Source organism: Lutra lutra, chromosome 5, assembly GCF_902655055.1.
Source record: "Lutra lutra chromosome 5, mLutLut1.2, whole genome shotgun sequence".
NCBI lineage: Eukaryota > Metazoa > Chordata > Mammalia > Carnivora > Mustelidae > Lutra > Lutra lutra.
The window spans coordinates 67,168,023-67,187,522 of record NC_062282.1 but is presented as its reverse complement, the minus strand read 5'-3'; the positions used below and the strand labels follow the sequence as shown (position 1 = coordinate 67,187,522).

Below are 19,500 nucleotides of genomic sequence, written 5' to 3'. Positions count from 1 at the left end.
ATTGATTCCCATGCATAATTCCAGCTCCCCCAGATTATTGCAAAATAGACTGAGAGCAGGGAGATGTTTGGGAGATCATGTGAATGGAGCTAGTAATATTTTCCCTGCATGCTACAACTACTCCTGTGTTAGAAACAATAGATCAAAATTTTTTCACTTTATATGCCATAAGACCGAGGTGAATAATACTAATTTATTATTATAACTATTGGTATTTACATAAAAGTAATTTTATAATCTCTTCTCCAAGTCTATTTTATATATCAGGTTGATAATGCCAATATATAAAAATAATCAGAAATTATTTCTCAGACTACTTTCAAAATGATTACCTTTCCCAGTGGCTGCACACATTAGGGTCTTCAAGATTCAGTGATGATGCTGTCCTGCTCCAGAGGCATAACGAGAAACAGATAAAGCTCAGGCATGGGTTCAAAGAAATAACCATTTTGGGGAAGAAAAACCTATAAGAAAACAAGAAAACAAAAATCCAAATTAGAGAAGCATGAAAATGACCCAAACAGAATTCTTTTCAGTACAACAACCATTCAGAACCGGTTTGTCACTAAGGCTGAACCACACATCACAAGCCATGTGTTTAAATAGAAGGGTCACCAGATTTCATGGTCCAAGAGAGAGGTATTTCTTGTGCTGTTCAGGGTGGTCACCATTTTGTAAATTACAAAAATGTGCAAATCATCATTAATTGCCACCACAACAAAAGCCCTTCTCATCCATGCCAACCAACATTAAAGGAATCTTCCCAAACAATTCGGAACAACACAGGCTTCCACACTCTCTCACCAGGCATATTTCCCTTCTGGAAGAAGAGGGCTCATAGAGGAATCTGGCCTCATTTGTCCTGGAGGGTAAAGGATGAAACAGAAGCTCCATTGACTCAAGAGAGAGGCACCTCAGGCTCAAACTGAGATTCATTCAATAATCCATTCCCTGAGCACTGAACGTCTTCTAGGTCTGCTCTATCCTAGGCACCGTGCAAAAACTGGTCATCAAATACAGATACGGTTCCTGCCCCTGGCCATTAAGATGTGTATAATTTCATAATCACGATGTTCATTTCTTACATTTAGTGCTTCCAATTCCCCATCTGCTCAACAGAAACAAAACCAGCTAAACCAGAACCAGAAGTTTGTTTGCAGGTGTACAGAAAAATGTGTAAGTCTGTTTAGAGGTCTGTGTTAGAGAAAACCAACCTGGTGTTCTTTTTTTTTTTTTTAATTTTATTTATTTGTTTGACAGAGAGAGAGATATCACAAGTAGGCAGAGAGGCAGGCAGAGAGAGAGGAGGAAGCAGGCTCCCTGCTAAGCAGAGAGCCTGATGTGGGGCTCGATCTCAGGATCCTGAGATCATGACCTGAGCTGAAGGCAGAGGCTTAACCCACTGAGCCACCCAGGTGCCCCCAACCAACCTGGTGTTCTTGAGAGGAAGAAGGAACACAATGGAAAAACAAACAGCAGCATTTTTGCCAAAGAGACCCACAAAGGAGACACAAGATGAAGGAGAATGTTCCATGAAGAAGGAATCAGAGGGGAGGCAGGGTCAAGCACACTTCTGGGAGCCCAAATTAATTCAGCTGAGAAAGAGACGGGCATATCACAAAGGTTTTGTACACCATTACCAAGTTCATGAACTTCACTGGGGGATAACGCAGACGCTGCAAGGAATTGAGCAAATCTGAGAGACTTTTCGGACTTGGAATCAGTAGAACTTGGTGACTGAATATGGGAGTAAGAGAGGAGAGTGTTTGCTGGAAGAGCCCCATGGATGGAGTGTTGTGCCCTTCACTAAGATGAGAAGCACAGACACCCTCCCCTTCTGGGAGGAAGAAGCTTTAGTTCCGTTTTAGATACAAGTTTGAGATTCCCAGGAGATACTCACATGAAGTCATCTGCGGCGTTTACTGAATACCTACTATGTGCCAGGACTCACCACCTCGGGTGTGTCACAGCAGGCATAGCCTGCGCCTAAAACTCACACCCATCTCCTCACCTCCAGGAACTTACCATTTAGTCAGAAGGAAATGCCTAATTGCCACACTTAAATAAAATGACTTTATGTAATCATTGTAAAAATGGACATGGAAATATAAATAGCTGATCCATTTACTACTTAAAAAGAGAACAAGTATTAACTTGCCTATTGGTAAACTAGGAAAACCAGTAACAATAGGTCAGATTATGTGACCGAAGCAGTTATTTTCCAGATGAGAGCTGGCATTTTGAGAAGCTACACTAACTTTTTATACCACAAGGGGAGGAACCAAATGGGAGCAAAATTTATTCAATAATGACCTTGTAGTTTAAAAAGATAAGTTTATTCAGATGCCTGGCTATTTCAGTTCGTGGAGCATGGGACTCCTATTAAAAAAAAAAAAAAAAAAAGATTTATTTGAGAAAAAGAGAACGCACATGTGCATGAGAGCTCTTGCTCATGAGTCAGGGAAGTTGCAGAGGGAGAGAATCTCAAGCAGACTCCCCACTGAGCATGGAGACTCCTCAGGACTCAAACTCAGGACCTTGAGGTCAAGAGCTGAGCTGAAACCAAGAGTCAGACGCTTAACTGACTGAGCCACCCAGGCACCGCAGAGTGTGGGCCTCCTGATCTTGGGCTCATGAGTTCAAACCCCACCCTGAGTATAGAGATCACTTTAAAAAGAGGGGGTTAAGTTTATCTTCAAACGAACAATAAATGACAAGACCAGCAAAAACCTAACCTTAGGAAATAGTTTATCCTTCAAATTCAAGACATTGGATCACGTGAAGAAGTACTCAATCCTTTGGAATCATGGCTGTTTATAAGGATAAGTATATCAAGTATATCATGACAAGTCACCTGTCTCTAACTGCACAAAGGCTAAAACTAAAGACAACATTTGCTTTAGAATAAGGAAATAATATCATGAATGTGTAGAACAATGAAAAGATACTGCAAGCCACTATGAGAGGTTGTGAAATCTTTAAAAAGGGGAGTTTCCATCATCACAAAATATATTCTAACATAAAAAGCATAAGTGGGAGGCCAAAATAGGGCTTAAAAAGTAATTCAAATTATTGGTGTTTGTCATGAAGTTGTAAAAGCTGAAACTCAACATTATAAAACCAAAGAAGTTTTTCCACTTAACAGGAGTGACCAAGAGTGATGATGATGATGGGAAATAATTTCCTGACCAATTGCTGGGGACCAGGCCCAGAGCAGAACATTTTATGTGCATGATCTGTCCAACCCTCACAGCCATTTACCTAAGAAAAGGGTGTTTTTATGATCCCCATTTCACAGTTGAAGACATGTAATATACCGCTAATATTTTCTTCATTCATCAAAAAAAGCAAACCTCTAATATACTTAGTTGTAACAAACAAGCATGGCAAATATCTGTCTCATTGCTTTATCTACCTTAGGATAAGCATTTTGTTGCAGCGAAGTGTGAAACATGTATATTAACTTTCATTTTCTCCTCAAAGACAAAACGAGAGCTCGTCAGCAGTAATCTGCCATCTACTTACCAACAATTACCCCAAATTGGAAAGTTTATATCGTGAGTCACCATCTTAGACCCAAACCATTCATTTTCCAATTAGAAATGTTTAGTCTGTAAAGTTAGAAATTGCTGCAAGCAATGAATCAAACTGCCAAGAAAAAGAAAAAAGGTTGTGTGTTTTCCTTTAATGTAAAAATGTTAATGCTAATCTTTTTGAAGCCTTTCTTGCTTTGCACTTGATGTGAAGCTCTATGAAGTCTTTAACCTCTCTATGAGGATGGCAGGGGGAAAAAAAGCATAATTTGGTCATCTCCCCTGTGCTTTTGAAATTTGGCATAGAAAAAACCTAACTGCATTGCCAAGTTGCTGGAGGTGTTTACAGAAGGGAAAATATAAGGACATTTAAAAAAATGTATATATACATCAGTGGGTCTCATTCCCAAAGGGTTTTCCAAATGAAAATTAAAAAATTAACTGAGTTCTAGAATAATCTGCATTAGAGCATAAAACATCAAAAGCAAAAAGAATTGCTAGACACAGATGCAGGGATCATGCAACTTCACATAAACAGGTTAAAACCCGTTGAGAAAATAATTCAAATGTTATATACTGTGGAGGGATTCACAGACATGTCAATGAGCTGTAGAAGTCTATAAAATACAACATTTCACTATATTCAAAAACCCAGATGCTCCTTCCTTTTGTTCTGTCTTGTTGAATAAAAGGCACTGAGAGACACAACCCAAATAAGAAGTGTATGGGGCATTACATATACTCTTTCCCTGCTTTATTTGTTTTCTTCTATAGGTTTCACTGAGTAAAATGAATGTACCGTTTTTCCTTTGTATCTACCCTGAAGCAAGAAAGTTCGACACATTTTTCTCCCCATTTCTCTCTTTTAAGCTGTGCCATCTTGTCTTACACTATAATCTTCCACTTTGGAGCACAAATGAAAACAAAACACAATCTTTAAAAAATAGAATTATTTCAATTGAAAAAAAAGTAATACAGTGGTGATTTGCTTCATTAAAACAGACTTTTGGAAAATATTCAAAACTCTAAATGGAGAGTTCTGCTACCCCCCACCCACTCAGTCTTCATCTTCAAATAACTTTCGTTATGGTTCCATTTAACAAAATTTAAAATGTTAAAAAAAAAAAAGTCATTTGCATGAACCCCCTAGTGCCAAACTTGATTGCATTCCATATCATTCACTTAATTATTATGGAAAAATCAAAACAGAAAATCAGTACAACTGATTAGCATTGCTAAAGTGCTCCTATTAGAAAAAAGAAACACAGCAGGTAGAATTAACTCTTGCTGTCTACTAGGAAGGGAGGCTTTGCTTAGTCTCACAAAAACCGCAATAAATAATCAGGTTGAATACAATCCTTACAGTGGATGAATCTGGGTTCTGATGATAGGGAGTAGTTGAACAGTGTATTAGGGAGAAATAAATAATGGGGCGTTGACTTGCTAATTTATTTTTGCAACAACAGAGATATAAATGATGCCAGACAATCCTTTCTGCCTTTCAAATCTATTTCCTTCCTAGAATCATTAAGAGCACTGATAGAAATAACTTGGGTGCCCTCACCCAGTTTTTTCTCAAACTCATTTCCCTAAAATCATCTCACAGTTTTCTAAGCGAAAATAAATTTCACGATTAAGAATAGTCACATTTCCACAACCCCCATCCCTTGATCACCCCATCACATTATCAATAAATAATATACTAGCTTTTCCTCAGAAAGGCCACCCAAGTGGGGCAGAAGGTAGCATGCTGTGTTCTTCCTGGAGCTTCAAGCCTGTGAATAGAGTATCAGAGCTCCAGCTCAGGGGTATCAAATATGTCAATGCTTACTCATGTCACTTTTGATCTCAGGGTCCTGAGTTCAAGCTCCATATTGGCGGTAGAACTTACTTTAAAAAAAGGAGGGGTCGCCTGGGCAGCTCAGTGGGTTAAGCCTCTGCCTTCAGCTCAGGTCATGATCTCAGGGTCCTGGGATGGGAGCATCCGGCTCTCTGCTCAGCGGGGAGCCTGCTTCCCCACCCCCTTTTCTCTGCCTGCTTCTCTGCCTACTTGTGATCTCTGTCTGTCAAATAAATAAAATCTTAAAAAAATAAAAAGAAGAAGAATGCTACTGGTTGTCCTGAAACAACCCCAGATGAGAATTTCCACAGAAACACTACTTTGCAGATAAAAAGAATCCAGGAGGCACTGTTTTGTGACTTTTGTTTTCACCATCCAAAGCTAGTTACTCTAGTAGCATATGACTTTAAGCAAGCATAACTCTATCTGAAGCAATGCAAGTACTATATATGTTGTGTGTGTGTGTAAAACCTTGTGTTATTTTGCTCACATCAAACACCATAACACAGATATTCTTCTGAGGCACATTGAGTCATCTTATATGGGCGGTCACACAGCATTCTTTAGAAGACTCTAAGGATATAAGATACATGAGTGTGGCTATTAACACCAAAAAAAATTAAATCCTATACTACAAACTTATAATGGTTTTATAAGCAACATATATGTTGCTTATACTACGTATATGTTATATATACTACTTATATATATACTTATATATACTTATATACTTATATATACTTATATATACTACTTATACTACTTATACTACATATACTACATATATATATACATGCAAATATATATGTTCCTATACTACAAACTTATAATGGTTTTATAAGCAACATATATATATGTATATGTATGTATATATGTATGTTGCTTATAAAACCATTATAAGTTTGTAGTATAGGATTTAATAACTTTTTATTTATAATTTATAATTTAATAATTTAAATTTATAATAATTTATAATTATTCTATATATTTATTGACTGATTTATTTTTATTTATTTATTTAATTTATACTTATTTATTTATTTTATTATATTATTTATTTATATATTATATATTTATATTTATATAATCATAATTAATTATAATTAAATTTACAATAATTTAAATTTATAATTTTAAATTATAAGAAACGTATATATGTTGCTTATAAAACCATTATAAGTTTGTAGTATAGGATTTAATAAATTTTTTATTTATTATAAACATTTATATAAATATTTATACATATATATATGTATATATATCCCTAAACGTTAGCAGGATGTTGAGTGTTTCACACCAGTTTTGGCATTCACTAGATACTTCACACCAAACAAGAACTAGACAAACCCCGAAGATGCCAGGCGCTGCGCCACCCTTAGGAAGCTCACCAGCCACATGAAGAATGGCCACAAACAGACCATTTCAATACAGCACGATGCCGGCACAGTTAAGCCCAGAAGAGGCTGTTGTGGGAACAGAGAGGTACAGTCTCATAGACTTAACCTGCCGACTCCACACGTATTATCTAGGTGGCATTAAAGGGTAATTTGAAGGGACACCCTGATCGCCCACATGTCCTCAACTTTGGGTTGTACTACAAAACACCCCTATGAATCCCGCCCCCAGGAATGGAAAATTCCACACACAATACTCACTAAGGATTGAAGCTCAAACAACTGTGGGGACCATGATGACTTAAAAGGCATGGTCTCAGCCTCAACAGGTCCAAATCAACTAGGGAACGAAAATTCTAAATAAGCTATTATTTGCCAAACAAGTTGACATAGAAACAGATGACCAGGGTTTTAAGAGGAGGAAAAAAACCAATGTGAGAAAGAAAGTTTCATAAAAGAGGCCGAATATGAACAGAAGCATTCAAAAGAAAAAGAACTAGAAATCACTGAGTATCTACTTCATGACTTGCACCTCACATATGTAATCTCATTGGCTGAGATTAAATGTTTCACTTGAAAACCAACAATTAGAACAGCAGAGATTTGAACCAATCTGGCTGATGACTACAACATCTGTGATCTGTTCTTGGCATCACATCCGGGTAAAAGAGAGCCTTGAGTAAATGAAAACCATGGCAAAGGGCCATGAGGCAAAGAGAGAAGTGGGAGCCAAGACTTGCGGGTGGAGAGCAGGATGACTTGTAAGGAATCCTGAGAGGCAGTGCTAGAAAAGTAGGCAGAGCTCAGTGATAAGGGTCTTGAGCACCAGGCTAAGGAGCTCATATGGTTTTATCTTGCCTGCAGTGGGATGCACTGAAGTCACTGAGCAGGGCACATTATTAGATGAAAGAGATGTTTCGGAGATTAACACAGAGAGGGTGAGCAAAATCCAAAGAAGGGAACAGGGACTGGGGGCAAAGGAAGGGGTGGAGGTTTGTGCATTCAGGGGTGGGGTGGAACTGCCCTTGGAGGGAGGGTAGCCTAAGGGAAGTATGTGAGAAACCAGTGAAAGAATTGGTGAGAGTGGGAGGAATTATAGAAAATAGGGTCAAGGGGCGCCTGGGTGGCTCAGTGAGTTAAGCCTCTGCCTTCAGCTCAGGTCATGATCCCAGGGTCCTGGGATTGAGTCCCGCATCGGGCTCTCTGCTTGGCAGGGAGCCTGCTTCTTCCTCTCTCTCTTTCAGCCTGCCTCTCTGCCTACTTGTGATCTCTGTCAAATAAATAAATAAAATCCTTAAAAAAAAAAAAAAGAAAGAAAAACAAAATAGGGTCAATGTCAAGGACAGCTGGCAGCACCTGGGTGCCTCAGTCAATTAAGTATCCAACTCTTGATCCCAGCTCAGGTCTTGATCTCAGGGTTGTGAGTTCAAGCCCCACGTTCCCGCTCCAGGCTGGGCATGGAGCCTAATTAAAAGCATAATAATAATAAAAGAAAAAAATACAAAACAAAAATTAAAAATCTAAGAAAACAAACTTCTAATGTTGATTATGAAAAAAAGAAAGTAAAAAGACCCAATATCAGAAATACAAAGAGAGATGTAAGAACAGACTCAAAAAAGATGTTTGGGGTGCTTGGGTGGCTCAGTCAGTTAAGGAACTGACTCCTAATTTCAGCTCAGGTCATGATCTCAAGGGTCCCAGGACCGAGCTCCACATCAGGCTCTGTACTCTATGTTGAGCATAAAGCCTGCTTAAGATTCTCTCTCTCCTTCTCTTTCTGTTCCTCCCTGCCCCTCAGCTGGACACTCTTTCTCATTTTAAAAAAAAAAAAGGACAGTTGCTGTGGCTTAAACCATTATGAATTGCATTTCTATTTGCTTGGTTCAGTCTACTTATCTCCTTTTGGTGAAACAATACCTCTCTTTTTCATAAGAAAAAGAAATTTCAAACACCGCTTCTCATTCCAGGGTTCAGTGAATAAAATCATCTTGATTTTCCTAAACTTCTCATGACTTAATATTCCTCAATAACCTTCCCACTCATTCTTCTCAATCTGGAGTCCTAATTTATTTGGCCTGTCCACAAAAAAAAAAAAAAGAAAAAAAAAGAAAAAGAAAAAAGAAAAACTCTATTAGCCCTATTATAAGATTTACCCTTTCTTTCTTTCCTTTTTCAACAACTATGCCTTGGCAACCTTAATTATACCCCAGGGTTGTAGCCAACCTCCAGGCTGACCTCCAACGATCCCTGCCTTGTGTCAGACCCTTTCTCGATGAATAGACTGTGTAACCAATAGGATACGGCAAAAATGACAGTGTAACTTCCAGACCTACATCATCAGAGGCAACGCGGTTCCCTTCTTGCTTTTCGGACCGCCAGGAAGCCAGCTGCCATGTCATTAGGACACTCAAGCAGCAAGGCGAAGCCTCACGGAAGGTGTCCCACCACCAGCCACGCGAGTGGATCCTGCAGCCCCGCCAAGCCTTCAGGTGACCATAACCGCCGATGACGCATACTATGACCTCGTGAGATCCTGAGCCAGAGCCACCAGCTGAGCTTCTCCCAATTTCCTGACACACAGAAACTGAGGTAATGCAGCAATAGAAAACCACTACATCTCTATTTTAATATATCTATACCAAAAATATCTTGTTGGACTTCCAAAATGCTCTCAATAATGCTCACAATTTTGTTGGTATCTTTAGGAGCATCAAGCAGAAACCACCTGCAAAGATTCTGAAATCTTTTCTCTGCATTGTAACTCCTGGCAGGAGCCCCTTGACTTTTAATTACAGTTTCAGTTATTTTGCTCTGGGAGGTATGACCTCAAGATGCCCGTGCTTTGAGGTGTAGCTGCTGCTTTTTCACACAATGACATGTCCTAGATTACCCTGCCGCTTACCCTTAACCATTAGCATTTGACTACCTAGAAGAACTGACCTGCCTCGTGATAACCAGGAGTTCATCATGTGCTCGGTGCTACTGGTCACTTACAAAATATTAAATGAACGGATTCTAAACTTTTCTCTGCATTGCTTTTTCATTTACAAATAAATGTTCTTTTTTTCCTTTCCTGCCTTTGAACTAGTTTTCCATGATTATCTCTGATAATATATATATAAAATTGTATCTGAAATAAATACATAAAAATTTATTGATAGAAATAAAATATATGTAAAATAAATAAAATTTAATTATTGTTTTGCTTTTAACTCTTTACTTTGAAACAATTTCAAATTTACTTGAAAGCTATAAAAATAGAACAAAGAATGACCTTCATCCAGACTCACTAGCTGCTAACATTTTGCCACATTTACTTTACTACCATCCACTTAAACACACACAAACCTTTAACCATTTGAGAGTAATTTGTAGTATGCCACTATCCTATCCATTTACAAACACACACACACACACACACACACACACACATACACTTAACCACTTGAGAGTAACCTATACATGAAATTTTGCCCCTATGCCTCTAAATACTTTAATATGCATTTCCTAAGAACAAGGACATTCACATATATAACTGCAGTACAATTACCTAAATAGAAAAAATTTAACATTGATGCAATACAAATGGAAAAATTTAATATTGATGCACTATTATTATCTAATCTAGACCTGATTCAAATTTCATCAACTGTCCTAATCATGTCATTATTTTAACCATCTTTCACACAGTCATTTTTCAAAGGCTTTGCTGAAAAAGAACAGACAACTGTTTTTTCAATCAGCAAACCCTGGCAAAGGCAGTCTTGGCCCTCAAAGAGTTTACAGTCAAACAGGAGAGTAGTATCATGTCTATGATAATGACAAAGCAATGTAAAATGGGATTAGGGTCAAAGACGGTTACCAAATAAGTATGTAGAGTTGAGAAAGTCTTCCCAACTGGTGCATAGACATAAGAGAAAGCAATGTGGCAGGTTTTGCTGATTAGATGGAGCAAGGGAGGGTATACCCAGAAGAACCACTAGGAACAAAGGCATAGAAAGAAACTTCCCAGAGGGAAAGGCAAATGGGCAAGATTGTTTGGAACATAGGGTGGAAAACCAAATGAGTGAAAAGGAGTTTTAGAGCCATGTCAGGAATGGCGCTGAATATCATGGTTTAAGATTGACCTGAGGTAAAATATCCAAACACCTCATGAGACCTCAGGCAAAGAATGAATGGATTTGAGAGAAATGAACTAAAAAACAGAACTTGATCAGCCCAAGAAGAAAGGGAGACCTACTGTCTTTTTCCTTCTTTTAACCAATAATAAGGATTGAAGAAGCTGACCGTCAGGTTGGACCAATCCCCTGACATAATACCAGCAGGAAGAAAATCCAGTTGTAATAGAATATATGACAAAAGAAGGTAGTTTCCTTTAGACAAAGCCAAATCATAATACAATGGAAAAGGAGAAAATATATCTCTCTGACACACAGCAGGATAGATGGGTGTCATCAGAATCTTAAGCCTTTCCTTGCACATGGGGTCAGAGGTGGATGGAGACAGGACTGGGAAGCCTATGTAGTTGCACGGTCCCTCTCTTGGGAAGGTCCTTTGCAGTGATGCATAGAGCTATAGTAGGAAGGATGATGGCACTCATTCTGCCCCCATCACTGGCATGACAAGGGCCACCCATATGTCACCTGGTCATCTCTGGGTCATTGTACTAACACTCAGTTCCTGAGATACTATTCAGGCACAGCTGAACACTCCAACTCAAGGCTTCCTTTCCCTGAAGGTTATTTCTTATGTAAGAAAACACAGAGGAATGAAGACTCTATGAGGGAAAGAATATCTATGGGACCGAGATTTTAGAAAATTTTCCTATCAAATGCATCTGTCCAGATTCTATGAAGGAGGGATACACACACACACACACACACACACACACACACACACACACACACACACAGCATTCCTCTATTTTTAATATTTCATAACAGGCCAAATAATTTGTATTTGTAACAGTCATTTGGCTTCCAAAAGTTTCCAGGGCACTACACATATCTTAGGGTCCAGAGAGCTTTTGTACTAAAAAAGAGAACAGAAAGTTAGAGTTTAAGGCCTTATGGGCTTAAACCAAAATCCTTTCATTTTTATGGAAGAAATAATTGGAGGCCCAAGTTATGGTGACTCAGCTATATCACAGAGTAAGTTTGTGAATGGCCCAACACTAGAATCCAGAAGTCAGGCCCCCTGATTTCAGGCAAATCATCTTCATCCAGTGACAGTGCCACTTTCTTTCTAAAATAACATTCTACTTGTACAATGGAGCAAGAAATTCTTCTTAAAATGCAAATTCATTAAAAACTAGATCCTGCAAGTGACTAAGCTATCTTCTGGCCAACACTGAGATCCTGAATTAGAACGTACAATAGGTAGGGGTGCCTGGGTGGCTCAGTCGGTTAAGTGTCTGACCCTTGATCTCACTTCAGGTCTTGATCTCAGGGTCATGGTTCAAGTGCCCTGTTGGGCTCCATGCTGGGCATGTCACCTACTTAAAAGAAAAGGAAAGAGAAAAGAAAAGGAAAGAAAGTACAAAAGGTATTTCCATATTTACACTGTACCAATGTTTAAAATAATCAGGAACAGCGGGACTCAACTGCCATTCTTCCCAGGGTTGCTCAATTCAGAACCACAAATCCAGACCAGGATACAGAATGACCACAGACATGGCTCACAGCAGGCATGGCCACAAAAGAGTCTGGACACTTTCATCCTCATGGTTTTAATCCCACATGGTCAAAGGCTTTGAAGAGTTGAGGCAAAATGTGAGGAAATTGCTGAAGAAATGTAAGTAGGCGGAAGAACATAATTATTCGAAGTTGCATTTGGCCCAGACATTAAGGAGAAAATACTTGGGCAGCCTTCCCTCCCACCTCAGCTTCCTCGCCAACTGCATATATATGTAAATATGAGAAGCCACAACCCAAACCCCAACTTTATGACTCTTAAAATAGGGCTTTGTTTTAGTAGATAAAGTACCACATGCTGAAGTAGCAACACCACTTCCTGTGGTATCTAGACAGATCTTTTATTCACAAAGTGACCCTGTCTGACCCTGAATAATGGTTCGAGAACAATCTCATATTGATAGGAAATTAAGGGCCATTCCCCATACTACTTTCTTCATTCACATTATCCATCATTCTCTCTTCTAATGTCCCTGTGTCTCTGTACTTATCTTCCTCTGCCATTTTTAGGGTAATTCAGGATCTGCATGCCATGGGGACAGGAAAGTATGGCAACCAAGGAAAATTCTAGTGTGTTTTGGCATCAGACTCTGATCAATGTCAGGTCATTTATCTTCTCTCTGCTTTACTTCCCTTTCATAAATATCAGCCAAGAAGGCAGCTTGAATGGCAAGAAACTTATAGAGTTATAGTTTCCCGTTTGTCTTTCTTTACAAACTTCCAGAATGCCTAAGTTTCATCAGCTTTTGTATGAACATAGCCTGTAGCAGGAAGGTGGTCCAATACTCTTAATTTTACAAATGGTGATACTGTGATCCAGAGAAATTCAGTGTATGCCCAAGGTCACAAAGCTCTTTCATAAATAGCTTCTCCTTAGGCTAATATTGGCCCAAAATTCAAGATCCTGTCAGTGTACACAATATTATGAATTGCTGCCCACAAAGATAATCAAGACACAATTACATTTTTTTTCCTGTGGCTGATGCCAGTCTTAATAGAATATAAATATACAAATTATAAGTCCTAGGGTTCTTATAAAAGTTTAATACTAAAATATTGATGAAATGCCCAAGACTTTCATAAGGCAACTTATGAATGCTCCTCTACCAAGGAGGAGGAGCTCACAATGATTATGTCTATTCAGTCTGTGCATTGAAGGAGCAAATTAGACATGAGCTTTATAGTCGTTCTGCTAAGGGCTGTCACAAAGGAGCTGATGAAAGATAAATGGACACCCCCAATTTCTTCACTGCAATGATGCTTGTTGGTTTTCTGTGATATTTTGGTACCTAGAGCAACACCTAGCAGAGGGAGACTAAATGGATGAATGAATGAATTTAATGAATAGATATGTATAGACATATGTATATGTATAGAATAGAATGTATAAACAGGAGTCATATATGTGGATTTGAATAAAGAACTAAAAAAAATCTTGGATCTAGTAAGACCTCTCGAGTCTAGCAAGATCTGGAATTGGTAAATGGGACAAATAAAAATCTGGTGAAGAAATAGATATTTCAAGTCATGAGTTTTTCAAGAATTAATCATTTTTATGTACCATGAGGCAGTTGCACATTCTTTATGTACTTTAAATTACACTAAGAATACTTACCTTTTTTTGTTTTTTGAAAGTTTCGGGGTAGGGAGACTTTGACCTTGTTAATTTGAAATAGGGCAAGTTTACAACTTTCATGGGCATTTTAGAGTTTTGTTTCTTATTCTCAGCCAATTACGCTTGATCTGCTTTTTTGGAAGAGTTTTTCAGTGCTTGCCCTCGGCAGCACATATACTAAAATTGGAAGTGTTTTCCATTAATTTATTTTTCATAATTTTTCAGGCATCAGTCAATGTCCCAGTGGAAAAATTGTTGCAAGAGTTGTCATCTCTTACCTCATTTATTTATCTTAAAGATTTGTATGTCTATGTTAGAAAGAAAAATAGAGTGAGGAGAGTGGGCAGAGGGAGAGGGAAAAAGAGAATCTCAAGGAGACTCCTTGCTGAGTGTAGAGCCCAACAAGGGGCTCGATCCCTTAACCCTGAGATCATGACCAGAGCCGAAATTAAGAGTCAGGAACTTAACCAACTGAGCCACCCAGGTGCCCCCGACCTCATGCATTGATAAGCTTTGTATATTGTAGGATGATTTTACTTTTTTGGACATATCATTTGACTCCTTTATCTGCCTTCAAAATTATATCTGCTTTTAAAATCATTTTCAGTCAGTGATGCCAACTGTACCTACTAAGTATGATTGTACTCTTAAACGATCACTTCTATATTTTAGCCAAAACTTCTATTAGGAGTGAAGAAACGGCTAATTGTTGGTTGACTCTTCCTGAAAGTGTCATTCAGTTTTTAAATTTCATTTTAACACAGAAATATGAAATAAAAAGTTGAGAAATATATGCATCTGTCATTTGTCGTTCACCTACTTTACTCCCTGTTCTAACTAGAGCAGTAAGCAGGTAGATGGTACGGGTCCTTTAGTTTGACTTTTTATTGTCAAGATAAAGTAGGTTTTATTAATAGCGAGCTTAAAACCAAAGTCTAAAAACACTAACTTCTGAATAGCTTTTCAGTTTGATCGATTTATTCTTTTTACCAACTCAGTTCCAGCTGGTCCTCCATGCTGCCCCCAATTCTGTCAAAACACAAATCAGAATATCACACATCTATACTTAAAAAGGTTTTTTTTAGAGATTTATTCATTTATTTTAGAGAGAGAGCAAGAACGGGGGTGGAGGGGTGGAAAGGCAGAGGGAGAAAGAATCTCAAGCAGACTCGATGCTGAGCACAGAACCCAACCCTGGCTCAGTCTCCCGACCATGAGATCATGACCTTAGCTGAAACCAAGAGCTGTATGCTTAACAGACTGTGCCACTCAGGTGCCCCTAAACTTAAAAGTTTTTGCAAGCTTTCTTTTCAGGGAAGTCCAAACTGGCATTTCTTCACTCAAGATCATCTGAGTCCATCCTTATCTCCCAGAAAGCTCTGGCATGTACATATCATTTCTATCACCTCAGCAGTGCCTGCTACCTGACTTTACCAGTTATGCTTCAAGAAGCAAATGCCACCATAGAAGTGCTCCCAGGCCAATCTAAACATCCTTCCTTATTCCCATCCGCCTGGTGCATCCTGGGAGTAGATGACATCGACTTTTCCAGACTAGAAAAGCATGCTATTATATTCACCATTGTCTTATTCATGTCTCTACCAGCTGGTAAATTCCTTCATGTCAAAACAATACATTGGTCACTCTAAACGTTCCTGCTACAGATGAGGGGCTCAATAATATTTCTTGTCTACTGACTGAATGAATGAATGAATGACCCATGGGAAAAACAAAGCTCAGAATACATAAATCAGTTTCTCTGGATTTTGAAATATTTTTCTCAATATATAGGGGGAAAAATGGAAGGTCAAGATTGTCCCATTTAATTGCTAAACAATACCACTGCAAAGGAAAATCCCAGAGTTGAAAAAAATGATGACAATACTGGGGATTATAAATATAGAAAAACAACAAACACTTTGCTGGAAAAATATGTGGTTTCAATTAGAGAAAAAAACTGATGCTGTTTCATAAGAGAATTCTACGGATACTTTCAAGGGCTAATTAGTAGTTATTCTGTACATTCACTGAAAGCTGAAGGCTTTCTTTCACTGGCATTCCTGTATTCTCATTAAAGTGGCTCTCCTCTGATATGGCTACATGTAGTCATGTTTTTAGGGACCTGGTATTCATCTCAGCTATGGCCACAGGGAAGTGACCATGGGCATACACTGGTAGCACCAAAGGGATGGTCCAGGATGGGCTGAGAGTCAGGTGACAGAAGTAACAAAGGACAGTACAGGAGTCAGGGAGAAAGGAGCAATGGAACAAACCTTGCAATGGTAATGTTTACTATGCTAAGAAGAAACTTTCAGCCTCACGGCTGAAAAGCACAGTTTCTAGGGTGCACTGTGTATGCTATTATAGGGACCCAGCTCTGCAAACTTCTCCAGAAAAACAATGTCTGGGAATAATACCCTAGAATGAACCCCCACTTATTAGCAGATTATTATAGTCTACAGTTAACTAGAGGACTGCCTTTCTTCATTGTGTTCATGAAGTGTAATATAAAAACAAGCTAGAAAAGGGCAAAGAATATCTAAGGTTATTTAAAATATATTTTTGAAATATTGACAAAAGAAAAGGAAGGGGTTCCTATAATTTTAAGGCTTAATTTTTGAAAAACAACTAAGGTCTCTGATGGCCTTCGATGAAGCTCACAATGTGACTGCAAATAAAGGACATTTCAATGTATCCTAAATGTACGTAAGTGTCTGTACATTACCTAAATGAGGCAAGAAAACAAAAAGCACAGGTAGCCATAAATACATTTAAAGTATAATGTTAAGAATAAATAAATAAATGACATTAACATTAAATATTTAACATTAATGTTAAATAGCAAACATTAATATTAATATTAATTATTTATAACATTAATATTAAAGTAATTACAGGTTTCATGGTGAATAACACCTCTGCTTTTAAGCAAATGCTGGTTAACTTTTAAAGGGCAATCTGAACCAGAGAAGCTGAAAGTATTTGAACTAAAGGCATGAGCTCTGAAGTCTGCAGAAACACAGGCCTAATTTGCGACATTTTGTTTAATTTCTTTCCTTCTTCCATTCTTGCTCTTTTTAAAATGTCATTTCCCTTTTGCTTTTATTATAAATCCTCTTCCTTAACACTTTTTTAAAATTTCAAAATCTCTAATAGCAGCATCTTCACTTTACCATAAATAATGGAAACTACAGAGAACAGAAAGCAATCCAGTTTAAACTGACCCCATCACACTGAATACATTCATTTCCTTCTTATGAAGAATCAGTTCCTATGAACTGTCATTTGTTCAAGGTGTTAAACTCTCTAATCATTTCATTTAAAAAGGAAAACTAAAACCTAATGGACTTAAACTGCCCGTGAAGACCATCTCAATTGACGAATCTGCGGAGGGTGGAAATGGTTTCTTGCACAGATTATATTTTTCCTGCCCTGCTAACTTTCAAGGGTCTATGATTCATTTCTATAATTCCCTTGGGTCAACATGTAAGCCTCACTAAGTGTTGAAATTCAAAACCATTACATAAGCTTCCTGTCAACTTATTTCTCTCTCTGCAATAATTTATGCTCTCATTAAGTATCTAGTTAATGATGTGTTGGGACCTGAGTAAAAATATCCTTTAGTCTTCTCCCTAAAAAACTGCATAGAAACCTCCAATGGAACTAAAGCTGCACGATCTTCATCTGATATGGATTTGTTACCCGCGGCTGGAGGTTCGTCTTCAGTGTAGCCCATCCCACCTCCTCAGCTATAAACACCTTGAAAGCAAAGCCCAAGTCTTGCTCTAGTCTTCTCCAGCACTCGTCCCTGATTACCACCTCTCTTCACATCTATAAGAATATAATAGATGCTCAATAAATGGTTGTTAACCGAGCTATATCAAAACTTGGGGCTACAGAGCATAGAATACTCACATCATGGCGGGCAGTGATCTGAGAGAATGAAAGGTAATCAGGGATCGCCCCCTCTGAGTCACGGGCAGCTGACATGAGTCCAGAGGTTTGACGTGAGAGACCCGATAACTAAGGTAGGAAGGGAACAAACCACCTCAGCTGGGAGCTGAGGGGGGTTTGAGAAACCTTGCCCCCAGGAGATGGCGCTTTCTGCTCAGGGCTGCTCTGACTTGGCCAAGTTGCCAGTTCCTCTAAAGGCCTATCCATTAAATTATAGAAATAGTTCCCCAACAAGAGAACTGAAACTAACAAATGAGCTCTTTTATCCCAGAAGATCTTGCTGTTCTTAGGAAAAACAGAAGAAAACTAATCTGATTCTCATGTAAAGAAAGCTTTGATGGGTCCACAACTGAATAATCCTGACCACAGCATCTTTGTCTGAACCTTGGGTCTTTCCTACTGTGTGTTTTGGGTTTTGGGTTTCTTTTCTCTTTTTATTTATTTATTTGTTTATTTAAAGACAGAGCAGGTGAGCAGGGAGAGGGAAAGAGAGAATCTCAAGCAGACTCAGAGCTGAGTTCAGAGCTGGAGGGAGAGGCCCCAATCTCACCACCCTGATATCATGACATGAGCTGAAATCAAGAATCCAGTGCTTGGGACACCTGGGTGGCTCATTTGGTTGAGCGACTGCCTTCGGCTCAGGTCATGATCTTGGTGTCCTGGGATCGAGCCCCACATCGGGCTCTCTGCTCAGCGGGGAGCCTGCTTCCCCAGCCCCCCTGCCTGCTTCTCTGCCTACTTGTGCTCTCTCCCTCTCTGTCAAATAGATAAATAAAATCTTAAAAAAAAAAAAAAAAAAAGAATCCAGTGCTCAACCGACTGAACCACCCAGGCATCCCTGTATCGGTGTTTCTTTTTTTTTTTTTTTTTAAAGATTTTATTTATTTATTTGACAGACAGCGATCACAAGTAGGCAGAGAGGGCAGGCAGAGAGAGAGGGGGAAGCAGACTCCCTGCTGAGCAGAGAGCCGGATGCGGGACTCGATCCCTGGACCCTGGGATCATGACCTGAGCCAAAGGCAGAGGCTTTAACCCACTGAGCCACCCAGGCGCCCCCCTGTATCGGTGTTTCTTAAAACAAATTTTAATGTGGTAAAAATCTGACTCTAAACACGCCTGCTTTCATATTTGGCAAGAACATGTTTGACACCAATGATGGAGAACGCTGCCTTTATGGATAAAATTGCATTACACATATTCAGTGTCAGATGAGTCAACAAAGAGAGAGTAACATTCAAGGCGGTATACCTTTACATGTATGTATATGTACAAATGTTAAATATATACAAATTACACGTAGGTCACGTTTATGCTTCATTAATATACGAATTGAAATTAAATCTTGATTAGGCTCTACAAATCACCTGTTTCGTGTGGGTCAGATTAAGAGCTACATTTAAGAATACAGTCAACTAGAAATTCTCTTGGAAATATCCTGAAAAACTCAAAATTATGCATCAGGAATCAAGGA

General features: G+C 38.6%; 1 protein-coding gene across 4 annotated transcripts in view; it reads right to left on the bottom strand.

Moving 5' to 3' along the window:
• Positions 1-19,500, bottom strand: part of MEGF10 (multiple EGF like domains 10) — a 218,576-nt gene that overhangs the window by 134,778 nt on the left and 64,298 nt on the right. For 3 of the 4 annotated variants that reach the window (XM_047729949.1, XM_047729948.1, XM_047729950.1), the window contains one exon: positions 333-464. In XM_047729949.1, the coding sequence (XP_047585905.1) occupies positions 333-448 (116 nt within the window). In that variant the 5' untranslated portion in view covers positions 449-464. Of the gene's footprint in view, positions 1-332; positions 465-16,446; positions 16,453-19,023; positions 19,031-19,500 lie in introns of those variants that run through there. The other variant, XM_047729952.1, reaches the window with a different exon arrangement.